At 31.6% G+C, this 15,136-nt stretch overlaps 1 protein-coding gene across 2 annotated transcripts in view; it reads left to right on the top strand.

The window, feature by feature from the left end:
• LOC148619719 (cAMP-dependent protein kinase regulatory subunit) overlaps window positions 1-15,136 on the top strand; it is a 67,382-nt gene that overhangs the window by 15,417 nt on the left and 36,829 nt on the right. Inside the window, exon 1 of one of the 2 annotated variants that reach the window (XM_088579935.1) lies at window positions 4,041-6,310. The exons of the other annotated variant lie outside the window; for it this stretch is intronic. Within the exon in view, the coding sequence (XP_088436061.1) occupies window positions 5,774-6,310 (537 nt within the window). The 5' untranslated portion in view covers window positions 4,041-5,773. Of the gene's footprint in view, window positions 1-4,040; window positions 6,311-15,136 lie in introns of those variants that run through there. 2 annotated transcript variants of the gene reach the window in all.

The raw sequence follows: 15,136 nt of genomic DNA, 5'->3' as shown, positions 1-15,136 counted from the left end.
TTTTATTTGAAAAACACTTCATTTTCATGTTATGAAATTTTTTCTTAAAAAGGGGTTGTGTTTTCCAGTTTTCACACAATAACTGAAAAAAAAAACGCTTTCACCAATTATGCTGAAACATTGGGAAAGTGTATATATATTCATTTTGGGAAGCTCCCTTCGACTTTTTCCATGTTTTTAGTTATGGAAATTCATTCATAGAAAAAGAGGGGGGTTTGTTTTGTCAGTTTTTGCACAATAACTTAAAAAAGTTTTATGTATGCGAAATGTATATAGCTACAATGGCAAACTCCCTTAAGTTTTTTCATATAGAAAATTCCATCTTTATTTTTATTTCAGATTACTGAAATTTATTCATAAAATGTTTTGACCCAAGTCAGCATGTTGAAACCAATCCTGTTTTAAGTCGCTAATATTGTTAGTGACTTCTTGCACTCGTAATTTCAGTACTTAATATTCCCATATGATTTGCATAAATATGTAGTAATGCTTCAGATCCTTCCTTTGTTTACTGCTTTAGTGTCATATTTTTAACTTTATACAAGATGAAAATGTACCTCTTAAGTAACATACACGTTATTCTATGTGTGTTTCTTGCTTTTTCGAGAACAGGAAGTTTACATGAAATGATTGGTTAGCTTTGAACATTACTCAGTTTCAGGCACAGGGGCTCATTACAAGACTATATAGGTCATATAGATTAGCATGCCCCAATATTTATGAATATTCATCGCCAGTTGCTTAATCTGATTCCTAAACTGGTTCCCTGGTCAATATCATAAGTGACTCAAAGGTTGCTGCAACATACCTCTTTAAAAACATCATACACATTTCTATACATGTTTTTTTTTGCTTGTGGAAGTTTACATTTAAAGATAAAATGATTGGTTAACATTGAATTTATGTAATATTACCCAGTTTCCAATTCAAACACAGGCGTTCGTTACAATTGACTATATAAAGCTCATATATATTATCAGGACCCTGATATCTATATATAGCCATTGCCAGTTGTTTAATCTTGTTCTGGATGATTGAAAACATTCGGGTGAATCAGGTCATCACAGTAATGAAAGATTTACGCAATCATATCAAGAGAACCAAGATTTTAGCTGAAGTCACCCGATTTTAGAGCATATCGCATTTGTACAATTTTGGGTGTTTAATAGGAAGCCAAAATCAGTGACAGTGAATACTTGAAGACTAGCCACTTTGAAGACTTCAGTCTTTGATTTAAGTATAAGACTTTAAAATATTTTGATCCACATGTCTACTTCTTCTACTGCTGCTTTGTGGCTCGATGAAGTGTTGTTTATTTATTGTGTTGCCTAAGTGGCAGTAGACAAATCTTTCATATACAGGGACATCATCTTTGTCTCCAAGACACAAACAATATGTTTCAAGGGAGTTCTACTTAAATGCTAATCGAGTGGTTTGCGGGCATCACTTAATCTAGTTTGGGTTTTGTGTTACTGGTGAATTTGTTTTTTTGTTTTTTGTTTTTATTTTGGTCTGATGAGTGATTTTTTGGTATTTATATGCATGATGACTGGTATCCATGTTTGGACTTGGTCTTGCTTTGTAATTTATTGCTGAAAAATTTATTTTTCTGAAATAATTTTAGCAAGTGAAATTTATGTACATTATATTTGAAGATTATGGCTTGTATTGTGAAGTTTCATATTTTATAGTTGTATTTAACAAATTATGCAGAAATAAAATATTAAATATGTACTTGTACTAATAAACAAGTTACTGTATTGGTCAAAGAGTCTGTCCTTATTACCGGTAGCTCATTTGTATTGAAAATATATTTTTTTCACTACTTTCTCACCTCCAAATTGGCCCTTCTAGCTACCTTGTCTCGAGGTTAAAATGATCTTTAATAATGACCAGGTAAGGAGTACAAGTGCACCCAAACACACCCTCACAACTGCCTTATGTAATAAAATGTTGGACTTTAGTGTTTGTAAGATTCAGGCAAAATGGGAAAAATCAGAAACATGCATGTCAAAACACCACAGATCTGGCAATGTAATATCACTTGAGGATACTTTCTCTATTTGAAAAGACCATTATTTGATCTCTGCATTACTGGCTTTGCTCAGAAATTTTTCAATAGAATGTTAGAAAAATTTCGTTTTTGACAGACTTATCTACCTTTAAAATGTTCATTTTCTGTGCATTTCAATGAAATTGTAACTCAATGGTCCAGCATGATATGGGAAATCTTGTCTGTTTTCCTTGATTCTGATGGGGCAAATAGTCAAAAAACACTTTCAAAATGATTTTTTTTTTTTATACCATGTTTCATGTACTGCCTGATTCTTACAGGGACTGATGCTTAATTAACAACTTTATAAGAAGTGAGGGATAGACCAAAATGGTGTAATTTACCAAATTTACAGTAACCTTAACTGCATTAGGCCATTGTCTTTCCTTGTAGCATTTAGCTGTAAGTCTGGTTCCTCAGACATGAAACTTTTTTTCTTGAAATTGAGTTTACTATTTTCCTATAGCTTTCATGTTAAAAGATTTCCATTTCTACCAACTAAAATAGATTTGTCATTAACTTGATCCTTAAAAAGCATCATGGGAATACAACTGAGATTATAATTAACTTTTTTTGTTGTTGATTAGAGTTTGTAAACCAAGGTTGTATATATTGTAGAATCAATATTGTTGTCTTTTTAGTAAACTGTTCAATGAAAACCATATCTTCTATAGTATTATACATTAAAGTGTTGTATTGTGAACAACCAAGTAGGTCCCATAGAAATAGTGATTCACTGAAAAAAAATGTATTCCAAACTTTTTAATGCTTCTTATTTATTCCTCCGATAGTTCTATTAAAAAAAAAATGAAAATGAACTTGGACAAGAAAAATTTTGGAAGTTAAAGATTTATATTTCTTCTGTTGCAATTTAAAGAGTTATTCCCCTTTGTAACACTTTATGATCATTCAGATCAAGAATATGATTTTTGTGCTGTTACAATTTAAACAATTTAAACAGCTGTGTACATAACATAACTTTTTTCTATAATGCTTGTTTTATCTACATTGTCTAGAATGTAGTTTTATGCTTATTTAATTAGTTTGATTATTTAATCTATGAATTTTCTCAAAAGCCAAAGGATTGTGCAAGTATGTAAACAAAACTCGAATCCTTAATAAAAATTTGAGATATCTTTAAGTCATTCCTGATCCCAAATGAATGACCTATCAGAAATTATTAATTTGAGGCTTTTAAGAAAAAAATTAACTTAAAAATATCTTTATCTCCACTGGCCCATAGTTTCTGGTTTTTACAACCCCATTTAATTTGGTTCTTAAATTCTTCTGTCTGTCCCAGAAGTTTTTTCCTCAATAACTTATGAAAACTTGAAACATTAGAAAGTGTATAACTACCTAGTACATCCATTTTTAATTTCAAAGTATGGAAAGATACTTGTATCAATTAACATTGAACTATGGGAAATTCCATAGTAGAAGTTTTGAAATATAAATTCATTTATTATACAGATAGCAGTGTTTTTTCAAATGTTCCCAGTGTAATAAATTTCGATAATTCACACTGAAATAAATTCGGTAATTTCACTCTCGCACTTTCTCCCGCCAAAAACATCACAACTTTGATATCAATCCGCCAATCACAGAATTTCAAATATATGCTGAAAATACTCGATAAATTATGAAGAAAATCTATATAATAAACAGAATAGGTTATCGTGAATAACTAAAATATTATCACTTGTACCAAGAACGTTTGAGGATTTAACTTTAGCAAGTTCCGCACACTCGTTAAATCTAGGCATTCTTCGGCACTCGTGATAATATTTTAGTCATTAACTCTTTCCAATTAAATTATCCTGTTATTATTATACTTATTATGGTTTGGTTTTATCTTCTTAATGTTAGTAACTTTTTGGTCATCATATAATTTCAATTAAATTTTTCTCTTTGCTGAAGTACAGTAGTGACTACTATGGTTGCTGAAGTACAGTAGTGACTACCATGGTTGCTGAAGTACAGTAGTGACTACTATGGTTGCTGAAGTACAGTAGTGACTACCATGGTTGCTGAAGTACAGTAGTGACTACCATGGTTGCTGAAGTACAGTAGTGACTACTATGGTTGCTGAAGATTTGAAGATAATCTAAGGGAGTTGAGCAGAATTTAATTTTCAGATGGTTTAATAAGAAGCTAAGCACTAGATTTTAAGACAGATCGACTTACCATTTTTAAGTTAGATAAAGTGTTTGATGCAATTTTTCAAGTTTCCTGGTGTAATTAAATTTTTGTGGTGTATTATAGATTCCCATTGTGATTGTAATTAGAAATAACTAACCCATGGAAGAGAAAGGTCTGAATCTTTCAGCTTTAAAAGTTACTTTCAAATTTTCCTTTAAAACTTATCAAAATGTTGAAGCTCTGTGCATTGGAGTGTGAAAAAACTATTGATTAAGGTCTGGTCGAAACAGATGAGAAAATTATCCAAATCAGTTTATCTTAAATAACCTCAGGCAAGGAAAGACCTTTAGATGTGGAAGAGTAAATTACGAAAAAATATTTACATGTCAGTAGATATATATCATACATTTGACAATAACAGGTATATAACCTGGTGTTGTGTCACGGTTGACAAACCATGTAGTAAATTTCTCACCAATTTATTCATAATTTTAAGTAGGTTCATTTTATCCCATATTTCATTATTCAACCAGCCAATAGAAAGCCTGTTTTCTCTTCACATTGTTGCATTTTTTTTTGCAAGTAGAACTTTTATCATTGTCTAAATATTTTAAACTGTTGGACTTACAGTAACTTGTCAAATTTAATACAATTTTTTAATTTAATATCTGTATTTCCCTGGACGTCTGTAGATATTATATCATCTGGCATCAATTTTGAGTATAGGGAGATACTTGTCTTGCAGAATTACATCACTTTCTGTCACTGGCGATAAATCTCGCACTGCATGGAATTTATAAGGAGATTCTGTTGATACAGAGAGAATTCAGGAGATGATGGCTTGAGTTTAAGATTGCGAGTTTTGAGTTGTTCTTTTGTCTTAGAGGAGTTTTAATTTCATTGGTCATATACTACAGATTACATTTAATGTGCTAGTTAAACTGGCCAGTGTAAACTATAGTGACAAATATCTTGTTACCAGACATCATCATATCTGAATAAACACTGATCATTCCAGGAATTACATCATTTCGACCAGTTGATGGAGACATTCAGAATTTTTTCCATTGATTGAAGTCCTTTTATCTGTCAAGTTTGATCAGCTGATAGGCCCCTGAAACTGACATATATTGTGAGGTAAAGGAAATCAATTTCATTGCAGAAAAGAGATTTTTTTACATTGACTGTGCATTTAACCACAGATCATGTGTAATTGTTTGTGTTTTTATGTGTTTAGAGATTAAATAATTATTTGGATGGAAATTGCTTCTGTGGTGAGGTCATTGGTATTCATAGTCAATGTATAGTGAATCAAATGGGGAATAGAGGTTGCTGTAATGATAATCATGTGTAATAATTAATTAGTTTTATGTAGAAGAGAGCAAAAATACAGATTTGGTGGTGTACTGAAGTATTCATAGCCTAGAGGAATATTTACATACAACGATTTGTCGCATTAATTAGTTATATGACATACCATTCATTTAGTGAAGATTTGGAAGGTATTTACTATCATTATTTAGAATTAGGTCACAGATATTGACTTTGTATTTACTGTTATTAATTGACAATTTATTCATCATGGGAAATAAATTTCGAAAATTAACAATTTCTGGAGGGAAAAATGCAGAAAAGGATAATGTGGAGGTTACCTCAGTTAAACCAAAAACTGATAGCTTAGAAAATCAAACCAACAAATCTCAGAATGAAGTTGAGAAGACGCAACCAGAAAATAAGGCAGACACTGGGCAGTCTCAAGAAGTAAATGTGGAAGAAACACCAAAGACTGATGATGTTAATGTTCAAAATGAAGTCAGTCAAAATAAAAGTGAAAGTAAAGAGGAAGAAGAAAGTAAGACATCTCAGGAAAATGAGGTCAAAGTTGATGCTGAGGTCAGTCAAAATGAAAGTGGAAGTGTAGCTGTAGAAAAAGATAATAAAGCAGCTCAGGAAATTAGTGGTGAGGTCAGTGAAAGTGAAACAAAAAGTAAAGATGTTGAAGAAGAAAATAAAACATCTCAGGAAAATGAGGTCAAAGTTGGTGCTGAGGTCAGTCAAAATGAATGTGAAAGTAAAGAACCAGTAGTTGAAAATACAAAAGGAAATGAACAACCAGATGTAAGTCAACAATGTCTAGAATATGAAATGGTACATGTATTTGTACCTTTACATGATCTACAATATCTTAATGGGATGTTTCTCTAGTGGCCCATAACAGTATTTAAGAAGTGGGTTATTAGTCCACATGATTAAGTTTTAAGATCAAAAGAGGTATTAGGTATTCTTTTATGAAACCACATGTTCAACAACTGCTGCAGATCAAAATTTATTGTGGTTCAGAGCCTATAGTAGACATTTTGGAAACAATATCCATGGTATGAGTAAAATATATTTATTTTGCATGTCAATTTTTGGGGGGTTTGTCCATGATTGCAAAAATACCAGTTTATTAAAGAATTGAAATATTATACATGTAAAAACAATCTCCATGAAAGGGTTTGTGTACTTGATCATGTTGAAGGTAGTGAAGGAAGTCGGTCTGTGATATTCATTTCTTTAACTTTTTTTACTAGCACTCTTGAACTTTCTTATTTGACAGCAAGTGTAATCATACCTTACCATAATAACTGTGGTATGTAGAACATGTATAGAGTAAGTGGTTTGATGCCAAATCTATTCAGGTGTTATCAAAACATGATGATTTTCTGACACTGATTCTGATGTGATAAAGAGAATTTGCTTCAATGTGCTTGGTATTTGCCATGAAATCAAAAGTAAAGGTGATACAGTTTATTAAGCCTGATATTGTTTTTTGGCTCATAGGAAATGCAATTTGTTAGATAAGCATCCCTACTAGTCTCCAAGGTCATGTGATAGAGATCTCCTAAGGTTTCCTTTAATCTACAGGAGCTCAGGTGGTAATTTCTTATTGCATTTATCCTCAGTGGACTTAAGTGACAAAATCTTCTGGGACTCCAACTGTTGGCTTAGTGTTGAATTTGACACCTGTTTGCCTTGGTGTAAATACAAGAGAAAAAAGCTTCTAATAATATTTTTTACTTTTCATTATATTTTTGAAATTTCGAAGGTCACTTCATGTTGGAAGTCAAGATTTCTCAAACTTAAGTTTTTATGCCAAATCAGAATTTTTCTCTGCATCTAAGATTACCTAAGACATAAGGCCAAATGAAAAAAAGATGTGTGATTCCTACCCTACCACTGTATTTTTCAGCTAAATATTGTGTACTCCAAAATTTTTTGTCATTTTTCAATAACCACTGCTGGGTCAGAATGTTTCTCTCATAGAATAAATAATGAAATAATAAAAAAAAAATCACTACCTACCTACCCCATTTTTTCTAAGGTGTAAATACATACATGTAAATACTATTTTGTGGCCCAAGTAGACCAAATTAAGTAAAACATTGAAGAAATTAATTTTCTGAGTTTTATTCACCATGTTTATGACCTTATTACTCTGTCAGTTAGAAATTTTCTGTTATGGACTATCCTGAGCAATAAAGAAGGGATTGTGACAGTAACTTCAGAGTTTTAATTGCTTTAGATTCTGCCACATGTAATAAAATTGCATCAAGTACCACTGGTATAGCTAAATTAAAGCTTTTGATAGGTTGAAAAGGTGGGGATTAGTGACTAAGTTGTTTTCAGGGTTTCCTGTACTAGGTTTTAGTTTTGTTTTGGTTTTGGGAGATTTCCCTTGAAAACTATGATTGATTTAAAAAAATCTTTGGAGTGGCCCCTCCATTATTCAGACAGCATCCCTCCCTTTTTATCAGAACTTTGGAATCTTATTAGGTAGGTCTGACATCCACAAATAAAAAACCTGGCATTTCCTTGACTTGAAGCCACAGTTTAAGTGTTATTACACCCCAGGTCCAAAGGAGAAGGGGTTGTACTGTTTTACCCTTGTCTGTTATCCATGTTTCCATGTTTCAGTAACAATTTTTTTTTCGTTTTTTCGTCAGTTTTCTCAGCAACTACTCATCACAGCAGTTTAAAAATTTTACACATTTTTTCTGTAGATATGCCATATGGTGGGATCCATTTTTTGGATAATTTCAACAACTTCCTGTTAACCAAGGATTTCGTTTATTTTCCTTATATTGTGATTTAATGTGATGGTATCACTAGTGAGCCATCCCCAACTGAGGGGTTTCATTAACGTTTTGCAATGCAGGTACCCTTGGTTTTGTAGGAGGTACTTTTCATCATTTTCTTATATAAAAATGTATGAAATTTTAAAATTCAGGAGGTACCTTTCAGTAGCATAGAAGGGTAAAAGTACCTGGCACCGCCTCTTAATGAAAGGCCTGCTAACTGGTTTCTTGTTATAAGTCTTGTGATTATAAAGTGTACCTCACTATATTTGCCCACTATGCCTTACCATTGTATCATAGCTATCCTGATTCTTCTGGTCAATTTCAAGTTATGTACATTTAGTATGCATTTCATATGGTAACAGGATTTGGTCATCAAGTAAACTAACTTACCAGTAAAATACTGGTTATATTTGTGATGTTATGTTAGAAATGTTTATATTGTGTAGTGTAGTTTCATGAAACTGCATGGTAACTCCTATAAGTTTCCTAACCAAAAAAAAAAAGTAGATGAAAAAATTAAAATGAAATGTCTTGAAGATATATTAAAAAAAACAACAAAACAAGTAATCAATGTTGTTTGGCCTAACTGTATTTATTTTTTCTATTTAGTTGCCTACCTATGGTCCTGATAACTTGTATTATAGACCAACATAACTTAATTAGAGATGACATTAATTATCAGGTAAACTCTATGTAGGACAAACTCTTGACAGTTGTATGTGTGGGGCAATAAATTTGACATGTTGTTTATAACTATATTTGTTGTGGTGTCAAGTTATAGTGGTCAATCTAGGGACAAAAATGGTGACAAATCATTCAATCCTTCTTTTTATAGCGATGAGGTATTATGTAATAACCTCAGAAAAATTGCATGTCCATCTGTCTGTCCAATGAACTTTTCTAGATGATGACTTTTGAAGATATTGAAGGAAATTTTTTTTAAACTTTGTGCCATAAATACAAATCATGTTCAAATTTCAGTTTGATTGAATTATTTACACAAAAGTAATGGCCATTTTAAATTGTTTTCACCACCAAAATTCTTTTGCAATGTGCAAAGGTATGAAAGTCAAGGACCAGTTTTAAGTTACACTAACTATTTTTTCAGTAAAACATACATTAACAGTTTATGTTTCTGGGTAACTCTAAATTCATTTCTCACATTTGATAGGACAATCACAAGACTTCAAGTTTTTTTATATCACCTCCTCAGTGTCAAAGTTTTAGCTTGTATGATCGATTTTATCAATAGTTTATGTTTTCAACTAGTAGAGTATAATCTTTTAACAGTTTTTTCATGGGTGAACTATCATAGCAATTTGTACACAGTTTCTGTATGGTGTATCAACCATTAATATCATAACCATGATAACTCAATCCATAGTTTGTCTTTTTTAATCAGATTTCTGAAGTGAGGAAATTTTATGTAATTAAAGCCAACAGGCACAGCATGCTACAGTTCCAATTGATGTTCAGACTGAATTATTGTGATTCATACCAGCATTCACAAAAATAAGTCATGAATGTACACATCTTGATACCTACGGTCTTGGGGTTTTAATTAATACTGGTCCAAGGTCTTAGACTCTCAGTTTCTGACACAGGACCATTGAAATTTCATTTACCTTGATCTTGGACCTATATTTTTCATTTACTCCTATTGAGGATTTACATTTATATCATTTTCTTCTGGTAGGCCTTTCATTTAGGATGTAAAAAAGTCAGAGTCATTTCACTATTTAAATTTGAACCACATATTGTATAATCAGTACAGTTTAATTCTGGTCCCATTGAGGGGGATCATAACATTAGAGTTGAAATGGCAAAATAATAACCTACATGTTAAAACCCCATACACATGTCAATATAAAATGTCAATTTGACCTACATATACATTATTTTCAAAATGGACTGAACAAAACATTGATAATTAGCTTAAAACTTTTCATTTGTTACATTGGATGAAAAATGATAAGTGTAAAGGATTTTTTATATTTTATCTCATTTACAAGTATTGAAGTATTTTTGACTGGATACTCAGATATGTGTCACTGGAGTTAAACTGCTGTTTGACATTTACTTGAATTATGGGATGTATTTATTTGATCATTTATTAGCAACTAGTTGCTTATGGGAGGATTGCATTCATCTTATTGACATATAATTAATACAAATGTGACATATTTGCATGTTTTTGAACGTGAATGATTCAGAAATAATATCTTATTCTATATTATGTATTAAGGAAACAGGGTTTATTTGGTTTCTTTCAATCTTAAATGCTTCCTTCTCTGCCATCCAACCATTATAATATAGTTTTATTGATTCTTAAAGTGCAATAACTTGAGTGATTAGTTGATGGATCTTAATGAAATTTCACCATCATGTTCAACACCATCAAAGGAGTTAGGGATTAAAAAGAGGTCAAATTCCAATGTAAATAATATTTGACCTATTAATTGTTCTATTCAGTCATTGTATGTAGGATCTAACAGTGCTCCTTTCTACTTTCTGTTCAGATGACTTTTCTACTCAGCCAATCACAATTTATCTGTCATGATTTTGAAAGCATGATTCAAAGGGAAAAAATCTTAGGAGTCTGAAAAAGTCATCTGAACAGAAAGAACAATAGAGTTCCCACATACGTTGACTGAATAAAACAATTGATAGGTCTAATTTTAATCAGAGTGGTCAAAATCGAGCATTTGATAATTTTTTTTAATTACATATTTATTGACCAATATCTGTTGGGTTCAATTTTGAAGTCTTGTCTTCTTGAAATAGTTCGATACATGCTTAATTTAATTGTGTGTTCAGATTTTTTATTTTCAAGTTTTGGGATAAAAGATATTGCATTCTATTTTCCTATTGCATAGTCTACAAATAGGTCAGAAGTGTTCAAATAAACTGTTGGTTGAATATTTGATGCTTTGTATGCTGCAACATGCTCAGACTCTAACCCTCTTTCTATAGGGATGAAGTTTAATTCCAGTAAAGAGTCTGTGAGTGCTAAAAATTGAATTTTGTTTCAATTCAGCAACAATGAAAACTTAAGGTCCTAGTATTTAGATTGTAATTTCGACCTGTGACAATTGTAAGTCCTCTTAAAAATTTCAGTTTGTTGACAACATTCCTTTTTGGTCACTGAAACCTGCTGTGTCCAAATACTTTATAACAATCTAAATATAGGGTTGAATGAATATGTAGTGTCGATACTTGCCTGTACTATTCAGGGTTTGATGTAACAGCCCCGCTAGGAGCATTTTGTTTGTTTTTGGTCATGCTGGTAAGGTATCTATGTTATATTTACATTGATATACCACTGATATCAATTTTGAACGTAAATATGTTGCATTCAAGACATCACCTTCTCATGCCACACACTTAATACAAAGGTGGTTGTTATATGGTAATCTGGGTGTTCATCTGATCTTACACTTGTCATTTGACCAATGGCAGTTAAGATGTTCAATCTGGTAAATTTTAGGGAGTCATGAACATAAGTCCTTTAAAGCAGAGAGAATTAAATGGCTAGCTTGGGATCTGGCCCAAATGTCATAAAAATTCTCAAGGATTTCTTCAAGTATTTCATCTCGAAATGAAACTGAAATTGACCAATTTATCAGACTGTTTGGGGAAAACTCTGGGATTTAAAGCAAACTCTCATCAAGAATTTTGTATGAAACCAAGCAGTAGTCAGTAAAACATTAGGTATGATACATATACTGGAGGATTTGAGATATAAAAGTTGCTGTCTGAAACCGCTATCAGTTTAATGGTCTATTTTGTCCAAAAGTTTCACATTCATTTAATAGCTATTTGTATGGAGGCTGTTGTGACTTGTGAAAATAATTTAGTAGCATTTTGTTCATTACATGTATTCTAAATATGCTTGGAGCAGAATTGACCCTTTGGATTGAATCAGTTAATTTTGTTTTTAGATTTTTAAGTGTAGCTTATGAATCATTTAATGAAGAATGTATCAGTACATTTTGAATTTGTAGTTATATCTGGAAAGTATTATTTTCATGTGGTACTTACATTTTATGGTTCAGTTAAACTGTAAAAATTTAATTCTCTATTTGTTATTAAGTGAAATTGGAAATTTAAAATTTAAAATAATGGATTAAATATAATAGATGTAATGCCATATATCAGTTGATTGATATTTTCTGCATCAGTTCAGTAAAGTTCACTCTCAATAATATTTTTTTACCAAATCATGAAATAGGATTTCAGAGGAAAGATTGACCGTATCCGTAAAAATAAACAGGTATACCTGACTGGTCACTCATCCTAGTATTGATCTTGTCAATAAGTCATAGCAATTTAAGAGAATATTTATTATCTCTGAAAGCTGATTTCAGTAAGCTTTATTGGGCCTCTTATTAAGCTTATTAGTTAATTGAACTAGGTCAGCATTACATGGGAAACTAATTGGATCTTTTGTCCATAACCGTGACAGTTATTGAATTTGAGGACCAAAGATCCTTCTTGTATTCAGCGAAAATATTTAGATTGATACAAAATCCAGCACCTACATTTGATTGAAATATCAAAACCAATGCTACAATCTTTTATCTTATTCAGATTTTACACTTGATCAGATGCATGTTCATTTTCATTAGTCAAAGATTTGTAGACAAACTCTTGGATAAGCTTCCTGTTAGCTTAATATGGGACATCAATTTCCACAAATAGTGACATATTAGGCATGTTGATTAAGATGAGATAGCATAATTGTGTCTATGTAATTAAATTGTTTACTGTTTCCCAGATTCAGTATGTTCTCTTCTTCAATGTAATGGAGATGATTCCTTCTTTAAAACTACAAGTTAGTGCTGCCATTTAATTAAATTCTCACATCGTGTAAGGATATTTACTTCTCCTTGTCTAAGCTGTGTATTCTGTAAATCGTTGAATAGCTACAATTACCATTTGTAGACGATTTGTCTATAAACAGGAATAATAGGATGTTTTAACCATGAATAATGCATGAATGTCGTCTTTTGAGAATTTCTGCTTGTGTAGGAATAATGGAAATATGTTCTTGAAGCGCATATATTTTTATCTATTTTTTTAATCGTTTATTCTTTTTGAATTTAAAGTATTTACTTAACAGAACAATTTTATTTGGGAAGTACTTGCATATGGTGTTTTCCTTGATTGTATCTCTGTATGAATGTTGCTTACGTCATCCATAATTTTACTTTCATATCCTTTAGGGAGTTTGAATATATTATGCGGTTCTTTTTTTGTCCCCATTATTATTGGTGCAGAAAGGTTTCAAGTGCAGGTTTCATGGATCTGTCAGTCTTGTCTGAGATTCAGATTTTTAGACCTGAAACTAAGAATACATAGTCATCTTAATGTGAATTTTCAGAAATGTATACCACATGCATGCAAGAAATGAAATGATCATCAAGGTTCACTACATTTTTGGAAATGTGCCTCGAAGGGCAAAGTGTCTGGGGCTTACATTTTGATCCTGTCCATTCTTCAGCAAATCCGAATGTTACAGTATTCCAGTTTAATGTGTAGGTTACTATAATACAAGACAGATCTATGTGTGATTTTTTGGCTTTCCTGTTATTTAATGGAGAAGAAAATTGGATATTATTAGACTTGCTGCAAGTCTCTCTTGTATTGATATTTTACAAATTGTATACATGTGCATGCATTGTTTACTATTCACTGTCCATTTGTAAATGAATAATTGATATTAAGGATGTTAAGCAAAAAAAAAATTGTATATTACATGGAGATTTGTGGCAAGTCTAGAATAGATTTTTTGGGTTTTGTTTTTTTTATTTAAAAACAAGCTTTATCTTAATGTCTTTGTGTTAACTAAATAATAATGGGCCCACTCACAACACAAGTACAACAGGGTTCAACACTTAACAGTAGTCTGGTAGTCCTGTGCCACCCTAATGTGAGAGAGGACTACCTAGAAATTTTAATGGGTAGTCCTTTGGGCTATCTAATTTAATTCTTAAAATTTTACTGTATCTAATGACAAGGCCGCAAGATAATATTAAGGACCACCTAATTTATTGATCAGAAAGTCCTTTGGGCTACCTAGCTAAAAAAACGTTAGTGTCGAACCCTGTACAATAGTATATCTTTTACTGTCAACACTCAGCTAAATCCTTCAAGTGATAATTACCTGAAACCAAATATTCAAGCAAACAATGAAAACAAAAAGTTAACATCTGTTCTGATTACAATAACATGCCATCCCTATCATATTAACTGTTCTTGTAAATCCATTTGTTATTTTTTTTTTGTGTATTGATGATTCTTCATGCTGTGGTTAGAGTTTCATCCATCATTTAATTTCCACAAGAAGTCAATATATAGAGTTAATCTGGTCGACATTTATAGAGCTATAGTAGACTTCATTAAAGAGCCCTATGACAGCTCAGAGATTCAACATCTTGACAATGTTTTTTCATAGACTGTCCAATGGTTTGATTGTCACTAGGAGTTAATTATTATATAAATCAGATAGGTCTCCCAACTGCTTGGTTTTTTTACGTGGGTGAGTCAATTTTTGATGTATTTTTCATGTTGATTGGGTTATTGTGGGCTTGTATCAATGTTAAACAATAGATATTCCTGAACTAAGGTGAGATTGATTTAAACACAACCTTAAATGCATCACCAGTAATTGACATTAGATGACCTTGAAGAGCTAATGGTTGCATTGAATTTCAATTTACAGTAAAACCTGTCTGATTTGACACTGTTGTATTTTAGAATCCAATATGTCAGAAACATTTTGTTGGAACTGTTATATACATTGTATGTTATATTTTTTTTA

The sequence above is a fragment of the Perna viridis genome, chromosome 4 (assembly GCF_037379345.1).
Source record: "Perna viridis isolate PV_CMFRI_1.1 ecotype Kerala chromosome 4, ASM3737934v1, whole genome shotgun sequence".
In the NCBI taxonomy this organism is placed as follows: Eukaryota; Metazoa; Mollusca; class Bivalvia; order Mytilida; family Mytilidae; genus Perna; species Perna viridis.
Note: the sequence above shows the minus strand (reverse complement) of the source record. Positions and strands in the feature narration are given on the sequence as shown.